This window comes from Pezoporus flaviventris, unplaced genomic scaffold, assembly GCF_033815535.1.
Source record: "Pezoporus flaviventris isolate CSIRO_AGI_PZ_B2104156 unplaced genomic scaffold, CSIRO_AGI_Pfla_v1 ptg000010l, whole genome shotgun sequence".
NCBI classification, from domain to species: domain Eukaryota; kingdom Metazoa; phylum Chordata; class Aves; order Psittaciformes; family Psittacidae; genus Pezoporus; species Pezoporus flaviventris.
The window spans coordinates 2791645-2807655 of record NW_026892558.1 but is presented as its reverse complement, the minus strand read 5'-3'; the positions used below and the strand labels follow the sequence as shown (position 1 = coordinate 2807655).

The following is a 16011-nucleotide window of genomic DNA, read 5'->3' as shown; positions in this document are numbered from 1 at the left end:
CTTCTGATAGCACACAAAGACACCAGCTACATCTTCCAGGGTAGGAAGCATCTCATCTACAGTAGCCATTTAATCTACTTTAAAGTAGTCACCACAGATCCTTTGGTGCTCAACCAATGAGCAGAACTTCTCTATATAGTGATTTTTCCCACCCTAAGATCTGAGATCTAACATTGGAAGAAGGAATTATCCTCTGGAGGCATCTTGTGTCTTCTTACTTCTCTCTCCACTGACTATAAAGAAAACAAATTCACTAAATGATTACTTTTTACATGGCTGAAGTAATCTGAAAACAACCCTGTCCTTTCTGATAAGGCACCAGGAAGCAAAGCTTTTTGGAAAACCCTTACTTTTGGGCACATCCATGGGATTCAGGCTGCCGATGAGGTCCCTGACGTACAGTCCATCCCCATCCTCCTTGCTCAACCAGTTGTTGCAGGGGAAGTAGAACCGCAGGTGAGGTCTGTTCATGTCAGTCACAATCACACGGTCGAGGAACCAGCCCGCATTCAGTCCGGTGTTATCGTGCTCAATCCTAGGAGAAGAACAACCCTGGATTTGTATTTTGGTTAAGACTAGCCAGTAGAACTGTAACTTTGTGGAATATTTTATATTATGCAAGGCCAGAGCAACTGAACCCAAAATGCTTGCTTATACCTGCTTACCCAATATCTTTCACAGGTCTTATGGGCTTTTACAGAGTATTTTGAAAATAACAACCTTTCATATACATTTATGGGCAGGTATCATAGGCTCATATGTGGGCAGTTATCTGAAGGAGATGCACACAAGCAAACACACACCTGTGTTTCATTCAGTATGTGTAGTAATTCACCTTACACTTCATGTCTAAAATAAAAGCGGCTCTCATCCCACTCTGTATCCGTCCTGCTCTTTTCTCTTCTTGCTTTGTTTTATCTGCCACTTCCTTTTTCCACAGCTTCCTTTGTACTATTTACTAACTTTTAATTTTATATGGGTCAGTCAGATGGTGGTTAAACATAATAATTATCATTTACATCACACTAATTTAGCAAAAGAGGGTAGCGAACCCCATTTACCTTCATTGGGACATAAAACCAGTCCTAAACACCTTCTTCCATGATTGCATATGACAGAAATACAATTCTTGATGGGGAGCATGGATAACTATGAGCAATTCTGCAGGTGATTTTATGCTTCAGTTCAAATCTTAGACAGTAAACAAGCTTTTAGACCCCTTAACTTCACCTTGATAGGAGCACATTAACAGGTAATGAATAAAACATGGCAACACTAAAACCTCTACAGCCTGTCATTCAATTAGCACCTCTTGGATCAGGTACTGTAGTAGTAACATTGTACAGGTACCTTATTTTCTTTATTTGTCCAACATTATTGGTTTTCACTCGGAACACATCTGTTTTACTCCTCTCAAAGGCCGTGCTGCTCCTGTAATGCACATGCGACAAAAGTTATGGTAAAGAAACAGCAACTTTGTCAGCAAAGCCACCATACATGGTGGCCTGACAGGTGTTTAAGGGTGAAGAAATGTCATTCCTAGCCCTGGAAAGATCTACTTTCAATGCCCTCTTCCTTATGACAAGTTTCAGATGCTCTAAGTACTGACATTTAGCAGATTTTTTCCGTTCTTGAGCTCTAAGAGTCCTTCTAGGAGGTGAGATGGCAGCTTTGGGGGAAATGCAATGCTGGCCCAAGCAGATGCAAAGCTTGGATCACATTCCGTATCACCTCCAAGAATATAACATGACTAAGGTTTTTCAAAATCCTCAACCAAATTGCCTGTAGAGGTGGGAGCTGGGGGAGCTCACAGAGCCTGTAAGACTTGCCCATAATCAAGTGCATTTCAGAGGTGTCTGAAAATAACCTTTGGTGAAAGTATTTCAAGGCAGCACCAATGAAGTAAAAACTAGATGAAGAACTCCAGCTCTTCCGTAACACCTCATTTATGGTTCCTCAACCACAAGAAATGTCATTCTCCCATCTGTTGCTGAAATATGGAAGTAACAGGAAAAAACACGGGGATGTTTTCAGCTGCTCCCATCCACGGTAGCTGGACAATGCTCATTTGGAATGGTTGAGTCAGAGCTTATCAACCAGCCCTTGGTGGCCAAACAATGTGGAAGACCCTGGTGAATCTGAAGTCCTGAACACCCACTTCAGTTGCTTTACAGGGCCTCAATATTCTTTTTTATCTTTATTTCCAGCTCCTAGATACATGTTCTCCTGCCATCCCAGCCTTCAGGCATCAAGCAGACCCACTCTTGGTGATGGAGTAAAGGGGTTCCATAATCTAGTGACTTCCCCTGCAGACCTGCAGATCTGCCCAGAGCTCAGCCAGAGATAAAAGCATCCAACTGCATCAAAGGTTTCTTTCCACATCCATCCTCCAACACTATTTGAATGACCATTGAAATTTCCTTCCTTCCCTAGAAAACTTCCTTCCTACAATTTGTATCTCGTTCAAAGCCAAACAACTGTAGGACAGGGACTAGTTCGACATTTTTGTGAAGTGTTAAGTATGCAGTTTGCATTTCACAGCTGAAAGAGGAAGTCAATATCAAATGCATTGGCCCAAGTCAGCGGTTGTAGAATTTAATTCCCAGTTCTGCCTCTAGCCTGGGGAGCGATCTTTGGCAAACACCTTTTTGAGCTCCTGTTTTCCACAAAATTACTAAGAATAATACCAAGGCAAAAACCCATCCTTGCTTTGAAGACACAGCCGCTCCCACTTACCCTCCCTGATGGGCTCCCATTTCACCTGGGCCACTAAGCATTGCTACAGATGATTAAACACAGCAAAACCCAGAAGTCATATTAAAATGAACAAGAAACTACAGCACTTGAGCAGCATAAAGCCTCAGTGACACGCAGCTTGTACTCATCAAGTTAATGAATATTAATAATCACAGCAAGGGGGATCAGCTTTGCAAAGCTCTCTTCTCCACATCATTGAAGGACCTGCATGCACCTATGTTTACAGGTTACATTGTGTGCTCTGCAAATGCATGTGCAGCCCTCCTTCTCTCCCCTCCTGCTATTCCAGATACCGCGCCAGGAGCATCACTGCTACAAGAAAAAGCTAAAACAGTTAACCTTGCTGTGAAGACAAGAGACAATTAAATCCAGCCCAGCCTCCCCCAACCTGGCTGTCAGAGAGAAAACAGGCAGTGAGTGCGAGGCAATTAGTTTGTCAGGCTTGAGTGATCATTTTAATGACAGCAGCATCTCCCTGCTTTGGCTCCAGAGATCGATGCAGTGCTGCAGACTGCTACAGAGATGCCACAAAAGTATAGTGAGACTAATTAGCCCAAAGCATTCAGCAAACCTGTCCTGATTGCTGCTGGGTTACAGCAGTCTTACTGCTGTGCTACGGCAGTCTCACTGCTGTGCTGAGCAGTCTTGGTTGCTGGGATGGTAAGAGGGAAACCTGCTGTTGGAGGACTATCAACTGAGCATCCTGAAGTGTCCAATGGGCAGATGCTTTGTGCATCTTGAAAGAGCTTGGTGAACCGTTGGGAAATGTGATGTAGCCCAGGAGCCAAACTCGAGGGAAGTCTTGCTGTCGAATAGTAAGAAGAATTTGACACATCTCTTCCCTTGAGATTGATATGCAGCATCAACAGCACAGAAAAGTGGAATGTCTTAGGGGAAAAAAACAATCCTTCCTTCAAGTGTTGCCAGATGTGGGAATTGAGAGTGAGGGAATACCCCACAGTGAATAACTATACTGAATTTAGCTCCTCCCAGAAAAAAAGAGAGAGAGAAGGAGAAATTACAGCTGGGCCTTATCGGAGTCTGGTCTGACCTGGGTAACAAACACATAGCCTGATTACCACAAGGAACTCGTTACACCAAACAACGCAGCATGCTGGCTTGTACAGCTCTGGTAACAACTAAAGCAGGGAGAAATCCGAGTTGGAAATCACAGCTCTAAATTTCCAGGGTTCAGGCTTGGCTGGGTTCACACACAGGCAGTGAGCATGGCTAGTCATAGTCTGAATATCAGCAGAATTTCTCTCAGAGCCCTATAATTCAGCTGGGATAGCAAGGCTATGGCAACTTCAGAAATATGTTTCAACTCAGCTTTTTATTTCACTTATTTAATTGTCTTTAGCAGCTTTATTTTTTTATGGATTGTTGAAGTTTCACCTAATTACTTTGTAAGAAATATCCAAGGAACTTCAAAGAAGATTACTATAGGAAATTCTCAAATATTTTTGTATCTGAAGATGTTTTCAGGTTGCTTTTTTTTGGATTTTTATTTTTTTTTTTTTTTACTCAAATGATTGCCTGCAGGTTACACTGCAGTGGTACTGCAAACATAAAATGATTTAGAGCACTCATCAGCCTCCAGCAGTTGGGCTCGATGATCTTAAAGGTCTTTTCCAACCTGAATGATTCTGTGTCCTTGTTTGGATAAGTCACATTGCTAAAAAGCACCACAAGAGTGGTGAGTGTTTGAGCATAGTATTTATAAACCCTTGTATGCATCTCTTCTGCAGGTCATTGGCATAAACAACAGAGCCAGTGCTAGAATTTCACTACTGTTTGGTATGTTGACAACAAGAACATTTCAGTAATGCAGTTCTAAATGCAAAAGTACACAAGCATCTGCACTGGTAAATCACTTAAAAAAATAAATAAATGGATTATCTCAGCAAGAGATAATCCCACCAACTAAATAAGGTCACAACTGAAATTTAAATTTTGAGTTTTTTTTAAAAAATATTCATTACTTCTGATCAGCTCACAGCATCCCTTCCAGAGCTGAGCTCTCACAAATAGAGGGAAACCTGTGTATGATCACAGCAGGCGCATAAAAATAATAACCTTTTGCAGTGATGAAGTAACCTGAACCAATTTAGCTTTGAATCACTGCATTAATGACCATTTAAATTGTCTTTCTATTAGGTGTTTTATCTGATGCTTTGTACACACAGGAGAGCCTGCAAAAGTAGGATGAAGGGCTGCACAGAAGCACGAAGTGTTACCATGGATGTCAGTTCAAACAAAATTTTAATGATGCTCTGCTAATCATCAGAAAGAGTCAATTCTTGGTGGTATCATCTGAAATGCTGCCCACAGGTCTGCCTGCTCCTGACACTGACATTTAGCAGCATCAGGAAGGAGCTGAGTATTGGGGATGCTTTCAGAAGTTTGCACAGCAAAGACCATCCCACAGCTTGTCACTCTCTAGGGACACCTAGAGCAGTTCATCTGCTATCTCATGAGAGGTGAGTTTCTCATGGACTAGGAGTGGGCAGTATAGTGTTAACATATAGAGGCAGCAGGGATGAGCAGTGCTGTATCCTTGTTGTTGTCCCGGCTGGAAAGCACAGATGGCTTGAAAGTACAGACAGCTTTCCTTGTCCTCAGATTATCCAGTATGCCTTATAGGCTGGGTGAATCTGTGTTTTCAGGCCTCTGGCTAAGATGGCAGCTTGCCATGAGATTCAAAAAGATATTGGAAAAATGCTTACAATGTGTTTGCCTCTTTATTCTGTTCCCATTCACTATTGATTAATCCTGGAGAGAGGACACTGACCTGGATGGACTTAAAGACAGCCTAACTTCAAAATGATTCTATACAGAATCACTGACTGCTTTGGGTTGGAAGGGACCTTAAAGCTCATCCAGCTCCAACCCCTGCCACAGGCAGGGACCCCTTCCACTGGAGCAGCTTGCTCCAAGCCCCTGTGTCCAACCTGGCCTTGAACACTGCCAGGGATGGGGCAGCCACAGCTTCTCTGGGCACCCTGTGCCAGCGCCTCAGCACCCTCACAGGGAAGAGCTTCTGCCTAAGAGCTCATCTCAGTCTCCCCTCGGGCAGGTTAAAGCCATTCCCCCTTGTGCTGTCACTACATGCTCTTGTTAAATGTCTCTGAATCCATGCGTATGTTCAAACCATATTTACTCTTAATGTAGAGCTTAAATAGCAGCATCTTTAACCTCCTTCCTGGAGCAACAAATACTCCAGGGAGTTTGGTCTGCAAATACTTTGCCAAGACTGTCATGAAGCTGACAACATCAGTCAGCAAGCACCTGGAAATACTGCATAAGGCAGATTATGTCCAAAAATACTCCAAATGGAGAAGAAACCAGCCGAGAAGTGCAGCAAATACAAACGCCTCTGTACCAAAGACATTATTTTCTTTTCCTACCAATAACCTCACTAGCAGAAGGAATCCTGCTTGAACAAGCACAGAAGAATTAGTGAAAAAATGGTCCCACTTGAAAGGATTCAATTGAATACGATAAATTGCTCAGGGCTATAGCAGTGTGATGACACCCAGGAGTCAAACACTGGCCCAAAACTGTGAGAGCCTTTAGCTGAACTTACCCTGAAACTTAACAAAGTGCCATAAGGGACACTGAAACAGCTCCTGCCTTATCCATAAACATTCCCAGTACAGATTTTGAGAGCCTTAACAGCAGATGTTGGATATGTGCTCCTTCACTGCATGGAGCAGCAATGATACCAGTTTTTCATCTTTGGTGGCATGATTTACATAAAGAAAATAAAAGAGTGGTGTTCCATTCAGATAATCATAGCTATTCTTCATGTCTTCTTTATTTACTGTTTGGTTAATATTCTGATGAAACTGTATACAAAGCAGATAGTGCCACTGAAAACAATGCAAAGGTTACTCTACATGTCCCAGTATTAAATTACAATTTTTTTTTGACAGATTTGGGGGCAAATTTCACTGCTGAAACATTCTATCCCATTCCATTGGAGAAATATTTTTTGAAAGTTTTAGTAAGAATGAGCTCAGGGATGATTAAGACAGAGATTTAATGAGCTGGGATAGGGGCAGGATTGGCAGAAAGGCAGAGTTTGCTCCAGGAAGGCACCTTATATTCATCCCATGGGGAAAACTGAGCAGATTTTAAAGGCTGAAAAATGCTGCTGATGCTAGAGGAGCGACCTGCTCTAGCAGCTAAATTCCCTTAAAAGTCTGCCTGTTTTGAGTAAATTCCTCTTTCTCCCTCTAAGGCTTGACCTTGCAGTTGGTACCACCAGCTGCTATGTGTATAGCTGCAGGTGGATTAAAATTTATATACGCACCAGTGCTACCAGGTCTTATCTTTGGGTTGTTCAACACTGTTGTCTAAGCACCCTCTAAGTTAATTTTGTTTCTGAAGTGTTAGGCAAAGGCTAACCGATAAACGTGAGTGAGAGAGAATGAAGAAATTTCCCACTTTGTTTCTTTTTCAGAAGTGAATATATACTACAAATTGTGCTGTCACCTAACGCTGCTCTAGATCATAAAGTCTGCACAGTGAGGTGTAAGTGCTGCAGATTTGTATGGGCATAAATCACAGTACAGTTAGATACATAAACAGCTTTAAACTGGGAAACATCCTGTGCCATTAAAGGAAAAGCGCTGCAACTCATTTATGAATGAGTGCTTCAGCAGCACTGAGAGAAGCCTTTCTCCACTGAGCTTGGGGTTTGTTTGCTACATTGCCTGAACAGCCCCTTCTGTACCAACTTTCCAACACTTCCTAACTAATTACATTAACTATTAACAGCAAATAAGGTGTTTATTTATTCCAGAGCTGTTAAACAATAAAGACAGATCTTATGCAACTCCATAGTTCTTAGATGCAGTAGAGCTACAAACACCAACATCCTCTGAAGACCATCCTGTACATACTGTACAATTCATGTGTTATTTGCTGGCATTAGGAACAGGAAAAGCTTTGTGCAGTGACCAGGTAGAAGAGACTGCCAATTAAAGGTATTCAGCATAGGAAATAAAGAAACAATTAAAATCCACTGAAGAGTCCTCTAATTCAGTAAGAAGCCAGCTGTCACTTACCAGTTACTTCATCGTTCTTTCAGATTGCCATTGCTGCTCCATCTTTTATATCTCTTTTTTCTTTTTTTCTTTTTTTTTTTTTTTAAGGAAAATTCTGTCCATGAATATTTATTGTGTTGTCACAAGCTGGACCAGATAAGCCTGACACTGAAAAGTGGATTTGTTTACACTAACAACAAATACATAAATTTGCTACTAAACACTGTGAATGAGCTGGCAGCAGCATTCCCAGCTGAGTTCTTTATTCAGTCCTCAGCCCCAGCATGGTGGAAAGCACATGAGCATGGAGAAATAAAATGCTATAGGGGATCAGCACTGTTTGGATCAGCACATGGCCAGCATTGGGCCTTGGAGAAGCATCTCTTGCCTGTAGCAAAGGTTTTGGCAACTGCCAAAATACCACCAAGCAATGCCTTGGTGTCCCTCCAGGTGCCCATGATGGAGCCTGTGGAAAGAAACTTACTTGTGATAGTGCTTTTAGCTTCTGGCCGAGCTGTAGCTGGTGCAGGATGGCAGGTGGGGGACCTGGAATGCTGTGTGAGCTGGGTTTTGAAGTGGGATTTTGCCAGGAGTGGCTGGGGCTAAGCAGCACTTTGCCAGCACCATCCACAATCTCCAGCACCAGTGGAGAAGCATTGCCATATGCCAGATTGGCAGTGACTGCAAGGGAGGAATTCCAGTTCCTCCCAGACCCAAACACTCCTCGGCTAAACCTCCTTGCCTAAATAAATGCATCTTTTGGGACAGAATTTGGGTGCTGCCACTTCTACAACTGATGTACCTTCTAACAAGACATGATGAAGATTTGTGTCTGTTTTTCACAGTTACATTATTATTGGCCAATGTTAAAAACACATGATATTTCATCAGCTTGCCACGTCTTCCCTTTACCACGCATGACAAAAAGATCTGAAATGTCACGTATTTCACTACCAGCACACAATCACAAAAGAAATAAGAAATAAAAAACCTATTCTAACCAGAAGCTGAAGTGGTAGTACCATCTTTAAGCAATGCATGATATTTTAGCTTTCTGTCATACACAGGGAATGTAAACACCTATAAAATGTCATGCATTTGCAGTCGTAAGTGAACTCGTGTAAACATTTAGTTGAAAGATGCATGAGATTCCATCCTTTTGCCATATTCACAAAGCTGCATAATAATTTTTGAGCACTGACTATTTGTTGGTTTGCTTCATATTTAGGAGAAAAGACTATCAATTAAGTAGATCTGCAGATACTCCTACACTCAGTCTAGCTTTTTTCCTCACTGTTCCTCGATGACGCACTGTAACACACCAGACTTTGCTTAGAGACACAGAAGTTTTGCTGATGTTTGGGAAATTCCCATTGGAAAGCTGTAGTTGCAGTTCTAACATTCACCTCCTACGGGATCAGCTTTAAGTGCCCTGAGCTGCAGAAGGCTGCCTTCCCATGCCTTTCATCCTTCCTCACCAATACCACAGCCATCTGCTCTCTGAAGCAACAGGGACCAAGCCCAGAATGCAAACCCAGGTCTGAACAAGCTCAGATTGCTGCTGCTGCAACCTAAAATAATCCCTGCGTGTCCCTTCTTTTTTTCACAGGGTAAAACCTGGTGAATCCAGGAGGAAAGAGCAAGCATTAACCAGAGTGCCAGCAAAAATGACTTTTACAATGAGTAGCTTGTTTAAAGCCACAGCTGATTGAGAAATCTATTATGGGGATCTTGTGACTCCTTCTGTAAAGGGCATATAGTATTATATTTTTAAGATAATACTTGGATTCTTTCCACAGCCACAAGCAGAAGAGCACTTTCACAGTGAAATGGCTCTTTATGTAAAGGCTGACCACAAGAACGTTCCCTGGAAAGTTGCTTTGATGGCTTTGCCAACAAGGCAGGTTTGGGTGCTAGAAGGTCTTTCCCCCACAGAGCTGCTGCTGCTGCTTCCTGCTCTGCCACTGACCTGCTATGTCTTTTAACTCCTTGCCTTGGTTTCCTTCACTGTTACATCAAAAGAAATGGTATTCTGCTTTACAAGTTCACTGGGATGTCTGGCTGAAAATCACAGGGCAGAGAGAAAGCATTTTGTATAGATACAAAATATATGATCATCAAGTACCTCCCTGGTGTTTCTAGGGATGCTGGGATGATAGAACTCCTTTGCCTAGCTCTAATTTCTGAATTTCAAATATGGCAAACAGGGCTGAAATTTCATGTATTTTCTTTACCATTCCCATATCATTTTCTTTACAGACTCTCATGTTTGAGTTGCTTCACTGGGAAGAGAAGCTCTTTTGAGGGTAAAATTTAAAATAGCTGCAGGTACCTCTTGTCGGTGCTGTAGAAATGGAGAAAATGTGAAGTTACCGTGTGACATTAGCACAGGATTAATAATTCTGAAACACATTTTCAAGAAAACCAAAACAATAAGAACACCAAAAAACAGAGACACACAGCCTCTCCTAGACCCCATGGAGAAGGGATTTCTGCTTTATCTTAGTGTAATTATCTGCCTAAGGAGAAATTAGTACATGCAGAGCTGGGACTTTGTTAAAAGTCACCTTGCTTTCATGGGAGCTGAGCACCTGCTGGCCCTAATTCCCACTTTTTTTTTCTTTTTTTTTCTAAGAAAAATAAAAGCTATTGAGAGAGTCAAAAGCCTAACAGTAGGTGTTTAAATTAGAAAATATGGTTTCCACCAAGTTCAACATAATGATAAGAATTGAGAACTTGCAGCCAGAGAGTGGCATTGGCATCAGCTGGAGGAAAACAGAGCGGTACCACCAGCAATGTGCAGCCACAGTGGTGTGCAATAAGGCATACATCAGACAGGATGGAAACAGTCTAAATTTGGAATCAGCTTTAATTCTTTTCATTTCTACTCGCCTCAGATTTCCTGTGGCTGGGTGTGGGTGGTTACCCATCAACGTTACTTCAAACCCACTGAGTCACTCTTCAGAAACACTCAAGGACACTTATCTCTATACCTGACTTAGCACAGAGACCTCAGTGGGATTATAGACATATAAACATGGCCCATCATGCCCACTCCAACAAACGATGAATATTCTCATCTCCTAAATTGGGAGCTCCTAATTTAGGCTTTAAGAAAAGCAAGTATCCCCACACCTTGCAAGTGTGAGCTTTACATAATATGGATCTGGACATACATTTCCACCTACAGAAGGGAATGCAGGTTTGCAAGGGATTTTGTAAGAACCATGCAACGGCAAAAATTCAGATTTCCCTGGTGATCTCAAAATACCTTTTAGATTTATTCCCTCTGCATCCATAAGCACAATATTACATTTCATCAAAATGCAATAAATGTTACTGAAATACAGGCCTCAAAGATACATATTTCTTTCCAGATACTCACTTGCTTGTGAGATGAGTCTTGGGAGTTATCCCATGCTCTCCAAAGAGAGTAACAAAGACATTGGCGTCGGTTCCTGCTCCTCGGACATCTCCTGTCACTGTCACCACCTCGTAGACTGTAGAAGGAGAAAAGAAAGATCAGGACAACAGGAGAAATCCCTCACCTTATATATTCATGGATCATAGAATCCCAGACTGGTTTGGGTTAGAAGGGACCTCATCTGAGCTCATCTCAGTCTCCCCTCTGGCAGGTTAAAGCCATTCCCCTTGGCCAGCCCCTACAGGCCCCTGTCCAAAGCCCCTCACCAGGTTTCTTGTAGCCTCTTTAGGCATTGGAAGCTGTTCTAAGGTCTCCCCTTAAGAAGCCTTCTGTTCTCCAGGCTGAAAAACCCAGCTCTGTAAGCCACTCGACGTCTATTACATTTAGATCTAAGTCATCCCAAATCCTGAGCTGAAATACAGACCTCAAAGATGGATCTCTGCACCCACCACTGTAACAACCCCATCTCTTGGAGAGGGCAGAGTCACTGCTAAGGATCAACAGAGCTGGTGAAAGTCATCACATCAAACCAAAACTGCTGGAGACACTTTACATGAGAAGAGAGGGATGCAGGTAGGACGTATTTTACTGCAAATAAAACACTTCTCTGTGAACACATCACCTCCTGTACCATAACGCATGTGCATGTATTACAGATAACAGATGAATTTATGTGAAGTGTTAAAGCTGTTGAGCCATTTTTTCATTTGTGCACATGCCAATGCAGTGCATGCTTTCCTGTTTGCTCTGATAATATATTTGTATGAAGCTGAGAAATGACTACAGCTATAAAGTTTGCATTTTGCCTGTTCTGGAAATTTTACCAAAGACCAAATGGTAAATCATGATGAAAATAAGGTAGGAAAATGTTTAGAGTCTCAAAGCTCTACCAATTTATCTTTCCAAGTAGTAACTTGAGTGGCAACTTTATTACTACACACATTTATCTTCTTGGAAGACACACAAGTTAAAAGTAGCCTTTTATTCAAGTGCAGTAAGGCACAACAAGATCCAATGGTCACAATGTAGAGGCAGATAGATTCAAATTAGTGTCAGACACACATTTCTTAAGCAGATTGATGAGAGAATTTAGAACAAGATGTAAGGCTTGAAAACAGGTTACATGTCTTGGTTGGATCAGTGCAGAGGAATTGGAAAAAATTATAAAACTTAGCCTGTGGCCAAACCAAGCATACTTATGGCCTCTTTGTGGGTTTAGACCACATAATGGTCGTTAGCTAATTAGTATTTCAGGCTCAGACCTATAAGCTGGAGGAAGGGTTAAACATTTGTGATTTTCTTTTGCACAGCCTGACTGCTAAGTACATAATTAGAAATAATCAGAACTAATGCCATAGAAATGTCCTCTTCATGAGTACATCAGAACTGTTACGTATTTCTTTAGCACCCATCTTTGCCTCTTTACATCACATATATATTCAAAAGAGACAAAACCTGTATTGGAACTATACTCTGAGCAGCAACCATTGTTCCCCACTAACACTCTTCCCTCGAAGGACCACAGAGAAGAAATTAAATTACCATTTTAACTGAAAAGCATGGAGACAGAGAGATAGAGCAAAATCCAGGCCACTCAGGAGGGGAGACAGATGAGCTCTTAGGCAGAAGCTCTTCCCTGTGAGGGTGCTGAGGCGCTGGCAGAGGGTGCCCAGAGAAGCTGTGGCTGCCCCATCCCTGGCAGTGTTCAAGGCCAGGTTGGACACAGGGCCTTGGAGCAAGCTGCTCTAATGGAAGGTGTCCCTGCCTGTGGCAGGGGCTGAAACTGGATGAGGTTTAAAGTCCCTTCCAGCCCAAACCAGTCTGGGATTCTATGGAAACCAATTAGAAACTGCTCCTTGTTTCCAGCAGCTCTATTGCACCGAGATGACAAAGGAAAAGGTACCATAATATTTCTAAATATTTTCCAAACCTCACCTTTCCATGAAGATAAATAAGACAGAAAGGGGACATTATTATGATAAACACAGTAAGCTATAATATGGTAAATGGTAAATTTTCAGAATTCATTGTCTTGGCATATTTTATTTTTGGTCTTAAAGGAAAGGAGATTTTTTTGGAAAAAAAGAATATGAAATCCACAGCTTGCACATGAGTAATATGTATGAACAGTGTTTTCATTCCACCTTCCTCCTTTTAGCATTCACACATGCAAAAGGGAGATGTTTGGCGTAGTGTGGGGAGATAGACAACGTCTTCACATTAGTCAATAGCAGGAAGAAGACTTGTAATCCACTCTGCCCCAGTGATTCACCACTGATTGCTTCATGGTTTTCAGCACTGTATTGACTTTGCTTTGGTAATAGGGAGTTTGCACCATTAATTCATAATATTTCTGTACTCTTTTATACCAGCCTTTTATGCCTGGCCCTCTCAAAGCAAATTCAACTTATCTGTACCATGGAAGTACTTATGACTGTTAGAGCATCCTATAGGCATTTCTGAAGTGGCCATTACAGCTCAGCATCCCTCTGCAAGCATTCATTTGGGAAAGGGTCTTTTATGCATTTCCCCCCCTCTTCCACAGAGACTCAGCAAAATGTAGGTCTTTTCCTGTTTTCAGGACAAGTTGTGCCCAATTTCTTCCTGACAGGCACATGGATGAATGCATGTTTCCTGTAAAAAGGGAGGGGAAAAAAGTAACTGCAACACTCTAAGTTTGCAGAGACCTTTCACAAGCTCAGGTAGATTTTTCTAGTGAGTTGTTTTTCTCTTGCTAGAGAAATGCAAGGACTCATACGTTACATCTGCTCATGTTTACATCAAGTGAAACCCTTTTCTGAACCGATCTGCTGCACCTCTACAGCCACTGACGTCACTCCATCTATACATCTAACCTAAACTTCCTTACAGAAGATATAAGTCAGACTGATCTGCTTCTGCTTTTTAACTCCTAACAAATGAGATGATGGTACACAAGGAAATTAAGTGTTTAAGACAACACCATCAACAAGCCTCAATATTGCCCTCACCTCTAAAAAATCAAAACCCTGCTCTAATTCCCACAATGGAAGTCTCACAATTGCAAGAAATTTGCATGAGTACATCCAGATTTACACAATATGTTCACAACCCCAAGTTCAGCCTCCACACACTGCAGCAAGCAGGCAGCAGTTTCTACCGGGACAGATGTGCTGAGCCCTGCCCAAGTAGCACATGTCATTACTGACCATATGCAGGGGTTAGCACAATTTTAATTAACTTTGCACAGAGGGATGAAAGGAGGGGCTGGGTTGATGACACCAGCACATCACCACATTTGACAAGTGTCATGGTGCACCCCTGGAAGGGGAAAGGAGCCTTGCTGCCCCTTCTCCAGCACTACAGCTGTGCGGCCAGCTGTGCAAGTCAATGATGTCATAGCTTCCCAGAGATGTCCAGGAAGTCAGGACTTCCTTTGCAGGAAGAAAATAGAGGTTTAATACTAATACTGAAGCTAGCTCTTTGTGGAGAAGGCATCTGGAGACAGTTTATTTAGCTACATCCTTTGAAGGCATGGAAGTTCATTGGTCTGGGTCCAGAATTGTTTCCTTTCACAGAACCACAGGATGGTTTGGCTTGGAAGAGACCTTAAAGCTCCTCCAGTTACAGCCCCCTGCCATGGGCAGGGACACTTTCCACTAGAGCAGGTTGTCCCAAGGCCTGTCCAACCTGCCTTTCTTTGCATTTCTTTTATTTGTGATTAACCACTGACAGCTGAAAGTGATCAACCACTTTGCTGAAAGCATCTCTGCAGCTTGAGGACCCAGCAGGCAGAACAAGCTACTGTTCTGCGATGGGAGGCAGCATTCTGTACCCTAAGCCCCTTTGCTGGGAACAGCAACTATGGTGTAAGACAACAAGAACTGTACACTTGTGACATTTCTTAACAATCCCAGTGGTTTGCTCTTGAAAAATTGAATATTCTGGCTTTGAGACAACATGTTCAGCCTTAGCAAATCCCAGGCATAAACATCTTGTACTTTGTGATTCGGGACAATAAAGCCGAATTAGCTGAAAAGCTTGAAATTGGATTTCTGTGGAAGTCACAGTTCGAACCAAGGGTTTCTGGGCTAGAAACATCAATTTTGCTACTTCAGTGCAGCTGAGGCAGGGCTCCCCAGCTGTGAAGGGGAAGATTAAGAAAACACAGAAGTTAAGTATCTCAAGTATCATACATGTTTCATTACACAAACTGGGTCTTCCCCTCCCACTGAGTTCCTTGCTTTTTCAGATGGTCTCATGGTATTTCCAACCTTTTCCTCATTTTGAGTCCTGATTTTTCAAACCCCACTTCACGACTCAAAAGATCTGAATTCCTTGCTGAGGATTCACCTCCATCACTGATGTGAATATTCTTAGGATCATGGGCTTTAATGCTCACCACAAATTTGCCTCTACAGTGCAATGGTGCCAGCCCCTACAGCCCCTCCACTGATGGAAAATATGTACCCAAAGTCTCCAGGGTCTCCAAATTTGGTTTTAACAGGGACAGTTGTTTATTCACTTCTTATCTTCCACCTCCATCAGTTGCACATGCGATACATGCTCATTACTAGGCAAAGTTAAAAAAAAATAATTCACAGAATCATAGGATAGTTAGGGTTAGAAAGACCTTAAGATCATCCAGTTCCAACCTCCCTGCCATGGGCAGGGACACCTCACACTAAACCATGTCACCCAAGGCTCTGTCCAACCTGGCCTTGAACTCCGCCATAGATGGAGCATTCACAGCTTCCTTGGGCAACCCATTCCAGTGCCTCACCACCCTTACAGTAAAGA

General features: G+C 42.3%; 1 protein-coding gene across 1 annotated transcript in view; it reads right to left on the bottom strand.

Annotated features, from left to right (window-relative positions):
- The window catches only part of LOC133267870 (proline-serine-threonine phosphatase-interacting protein 2-like), a 349308-nt gene that overhangs the window by 302675 nt on the left and 30622 nt on the right, over positions 1-16011 (bottom strand). The window contains exons 2-4 of the mRNA XM_061450555.1: positions 11194-11308; positions 1351-1431; positions 351-535 (exon numbers count right to left, since the gene is read on the bottom strand). Coding sequence (XP_061306539.1) covers positions 351-535; positions 1351-1431; positions 11194-11308 — 381 coding nt within the window. The remainder of the gene's footprint in view (positions 1-350; positions 536-1350; positions 1432-11193; positions 11309-16011) is intronic.